Source organism: Penaeus vannamei, chromosome 30, assembly GCF_042767895.1.
Source record: "Penaeus vannamei isolate JL-2024 chromosome 30, ASM4276789v1, whole genome shotgun sequence".
NCBI lineage: Eukaryota > Metazoa > Arthropoda > Malacostraca > Decapoda > Penaeidae > Penaeus > Penaeus vannamei.
Window position 1 is genome coordinate 10,608,030 of NC_091578.1, and position 5,000 is coordinate 10,613,029.

Here is a 5,000-nt window from a genome sequence, read left to right on the forward strand (position 1 = left end):
CTTTTTCCAAAGATACCTTGAATGTCTAGCCCTCTAACTGTGGGATATCAAAAGTACCTTCACTGTATCAACAAGGAAAATATCAGATATGCTTCCACTACAACAAATTATTTGGTGGATTAAAGAGTAAAACAACTTCAAAGTATGTTTATAAAGATTTCTAAAACTTCAGCATTCTTGTATGAATAAACTAGGCTGAATTACTTGCCACCTCAGTACTCCCAAGAGCCATTTCTTGAAACTAGTTCATACAAGTGGAAAAAAGTGAACATACAAGAAATAACCCTCACTTCACAACTATATCAAAAAGGGAGATATCAGATATACTTCCACTACAACACATTATTTAGTGGTTTAAAAAATAAAACAACAACTTTCAAAGTATGTTTTGAAGGACTCAGCACTCAACAGATATTGATTTCCTGAGAAGTCTTCAACCAGTGCTTACAAAAATGAAATTCATCTACTTGACTGCATAGCCAGTATCTGCATCCGGATTACTAATACTGAATAGATACTCTGTAGACAGGACCGACATTTCAACACTTTGTTAAGAATCATTAAAATCCAGCAAAGGACAACTGTTGGTAATATGTAATTCAAAAGCATGTGAAGTTTCCTTACACTGACACTTGCTTCGTACCTGAAATTGACTGGACTGAAGTAACTTAGCAAATACATGCATTCTATCTTTAAGACCGTAAATCCTTCCTAATTCATTAAACATAGTATTCCGCTTGAAAATGCAAAACATAATACTTAACAAGGCAGATAAATTATGTAATTTTTCTGCATTTTCTCCACAATTTTTTTTTTTAATGACAATTGGAATAAAATCTGACCCTATCAGCTTTGTGCTAAAGTGTTCTGATATAGTAAAATATCATTATGAAAGTAAAGTAGTGCGCGGTGATTTTATCATACCTTTAATATTTTCGTAAATTAAAAATATCTAAAGCCATTTTTAAAACGGTTATATCCAATCTACTTTTTGCAACCTTATCATTCTTATAAAAAAACATACATCTTTTTCAAATAAGCATAAATGTAATATTTTTTAACTTTTACAAGACTATGTATACATGTAATTTTACATATATGCTAAAGAAAAGTAACAATGACTCAGCGTATCAAATCAGCTTTTGTCATGCTAGTTACTATATTTCACTAACAACTGTCAAGGTATATATACAAAAACATCTATTCAAAAAAAGAATTCCACTTCATATCAGAAGAATATTACTTCCTAACAGTGATACAGCATAATTCAAATAAATACTTACATTCACTTACGCACACAGTTCATACAACCTACTTTTCTATGTCAATCACAGGTAAAAAAAAAAAAAAACTTTTCAATAATGGGAACTAATAAAACAAAGAATTAAAAGTCATCATGATAATATGATACAAAGAAAATAATGAATCTTTTATATTTCTGGTTGAAATACCATAAAATAATCTCAAAAAAATTCATAAGAAACTTTTATGACTTTTTTCTATTCTGATACACACACACACACAAAAAAATTTACTCACCAAGACTGGCTCTTGGATTGGACGATATGGACTCCAGAAAGCGGCTGTCCCTATGGCACATGCGCAATGGGACAAATAATGCTTTTCCAGCTGCACATGTGAAATACCGCTTTCCGCTGAAAGTTCCATCTGACAAGCCATCCTCAGCATCTTCCTACATCAAGAAAGAAACAAATGCATTGTATCCTGTAAACTCTTATTCTAATTTTGACCACTACAGTAATTCATGTATATATTCATACACAAAAATTAATCCATATGTGTATATATGATGTATATGCCATGCCTGCTAAACTACAAGATAACTAATTCTACTTTAACCCTCCTTTGAACAACAGCATTAATATAGACAGACAAGAACCTACATACCACAATCAGGAGTACACTATTAGGGTTGGGATGAATTTCAGTGCAATCCAAAATGAAACTATGCAATCCAAAATGAAACTATGCAATCCAAAATGAAACTATAAATCTATGTTATGAATAAGCTTACTTACAGATCAATAAAATAAAATAAACTTGTATAAAACAATACTAAATTTTTTCTGTTTTTTTTTCTTATTATTCTTATTCCTGTTACTCTTGTTCTTATGTAAATATAAGCAAAAAGAAAAGGATACTTACCATTTCCACTCCGGCAACTTTCCGTCCCTCTTTTTTGTCACCTGGCACAGTGCCAATCCAACGTATGACACCAAATCTGCAGAAGGTATTACAAATCATATTTTACCAAAAATGGGTCTGTATATACATTCATAATACATTTATATAATAAATGTATTTCTAAAGTGACTAATAACAATTATGTAAAGCATTTTTATTTATGATCTTATCTTATTACAACATGAACAGTATCCTACCAAAATCATCAAGCATTCAAAATGTCCCGGTAAAGAAGTCCCTAATACAGCAGTTTTATATCCTATATCAACCACTCCATACACAAAAGCAATGCAGTTGAAACTTACCTTGGAACCTCTTTAATGACGACCTCTACCAGCGACCCAATGTCAAGATCCTCTTCCGTACCCTCCACACTACCCTCTGGGGTCTCATACACGCTTCCATCGCCATCTGACACAACTTCCAACTGGTCAATTCCTGGTGTAAAGGAAAAACAAAAATATTTATTTTCTTCTTTACAAGCAAATATTCAGCTGTTTTTGTTTCTTATTTACTAAAGGATTAGGAAGCTATTCATAACCTATTTATACTTGACCACTTTCCTTGTCTTTATTCATTCACATTTACTTTAGCATTTTCATTTTCCAAGTATTGATAGACATTATCTGTTCACCTGGAACCCCATCTATCATTTGAAAAAATTCTATTTGCATTATTGGGTGTTCATGCATCAAAGCTTAATTGATTTTAGTAATTCCAAAATCTGCCCTTGGAGAGTATATATAGACACAAGCAAAGAGGGAGAAATCTGATTTTTGTAAACAACTAAAACACATTTCATATAGTTAAAGGAGGTCATGCAACCACTTAAAGGACATAAACAAACAACAATAGCTTTTCGTGAGAAGAGCCAAAAGTTATCCATAGGCTGTCGCTGACCTCTCTGTTTCCTATATGTGCTTATATGATAATGACTGAATAACCATTTAAGTACATTTCATCATGCCTGTTTCAGGATGTGAATTTCCTTGCATATTGGAACTCATAATCTCACAGGAGAGGCAGTATCTGTCCTGATATTGTTTGCATGATAATAATAACGGTAATAATAAATTCATTACGTAATAATAGCAATCATGATGAGAAATTTCATAAAAATCTGTTGTAACATTTTGAGTTATCCTGCTAACCATCCTCGATACGGATCATGATCCAGATCACCAACAAAATTCAATGGCATCTAAGGTGGGCTGAGACATGCTTCTGGTAAAAAAATCATAAAAATTGGTTCTTTTCTAATTGAGTTATCCTGCTAACCACCTAACCAACAAACTAACCAACCCTACCAAAAATATAACCTCTCTGGTAGAAGAAGAAGAAGTAGTAATAATAATAATAATAATAATAATAATAATAATAATAATAATAATAATAATAATAATAATAATAATAATAATAATAATAATAATAATAATAATAATAATAATAATAATAATAATAATAATAATAATAATAATAATAATAATAATAATAACAATAATAATAACAATAATAACAATAATAACAATAATAACAATAATAACAATAATAACAATAATAACAATAATAACAATAATAACAATAATAACAATAATAACAATAATAATAATAACAATAATAACAATAATAATGATAATAATGATAATAATAATAATAATAAGAAGAAGAAGAAGAAGAATGATAATAATAATAATAATAATAACAACACAAACAAAGATAAATGAAAAAATAAAAATAATTGTAAAAATAATAACAATAATAATAATGATGATCATAACAATTATAATAATAACAATAACAATAAAAAAATAATAATAATAATAACAATAATAACAATAACAATAATAATAATAATAATAATAATAATAAGAAGAATGATAATAATAATACTAACAATAATAATAATAATAACAACACAAACAAAGATAAATGAAAAAATAAAAATAATTGTAAAAATAATAACAATAATAATAATGATGATAATAACAATTATAATAATAACAATAACAATAAAAAAAAAAAAATAATAATAATAATCATAATAATAATAATAATGGTGGTGGTGACGGTGACAGTGGAGGTGGCGGTGGTGCTGATGGTGGCGGTGATGATGATGGTGGTGGTGGTGGTGTGATGTGGTGGTGTGATGATGTGGTGATGTGATGTGATTATGATGGTGATAGTGTGATGATGGTGATGGTGTGATGATGGTGATGGTGTGATGATGATGATGGTGATGGCGTGATGATGGTGATGGTGTGATGATGGTGTTGATGTGATGATGATGGTGTTGATGTGATGATGATATTCATGTTGATGTGATATTCATGGTGATGATTATTACTTTCATCATTATTATCATCATTATTATTATCATCATCTTTATGATAATAATGTTCTGTATAAGTAAAAATGATAACAATGACAACAATGAGCAGAAAAGGAAAAAATACCCAAATCTTATCCTTTCCCATTTCTTTTCCCTTACCATGAAGTGACAAATGGTAGAGGGGGTTCACAGGGAAGTCGTTATCCCCAAAGCCTCCAATCGGAGAATTCTGGTCCACATCAGCATTGACACTGGTTGACCTTGTGCCTGTGGCAGGAGACTTCCACTTGTTGTTTTTCTTGTCTAGGTTTCGGTTCAGGATCTTCCCTTTGTCCCTCTGGCGCGATTTGTGGTCATGGAGGGTTTCCTGGTGAGGGGGCAAAGGAAATGTACAAAGAAACGGTGAGGAAGATGTAGAACAAAGAGAAGGAGTCAATTTTGAGCTCTGTGTTGAGAACAAGTGTCT

General features: G+C 30.5%; 1 protein-coding gene across 1 annotated transcript in view; it reads right to left on the bottom strand.

Annotated features, from left to right (window-relative positions):
* The window catches only part of CYLD (ubiquitin carboxyl-terminal hydrolase CYLD), a gene marked incomplete in the record, with an annotated part of 44,984 nt that overhangs the window by 24,330 nt on the left and 15,654 nt on the right, over nucleotides 1-5,000 (bottom strand). The window contains 4 exon segments of the mRNA XM_070143294.1: nucleotides 1,540-1,693; nucleotides 2,167-2,242; nucleotides 2,511-2,643; nucleotides 4,694-4,901. Coding sequence (XP_069999395.1) covers nucleotides 1,540-1,693; nucleotides 2,167-2,242; nucleotides 2,511-2,643; nucleotides 4,694-4,901 — 571 coding nt within the window.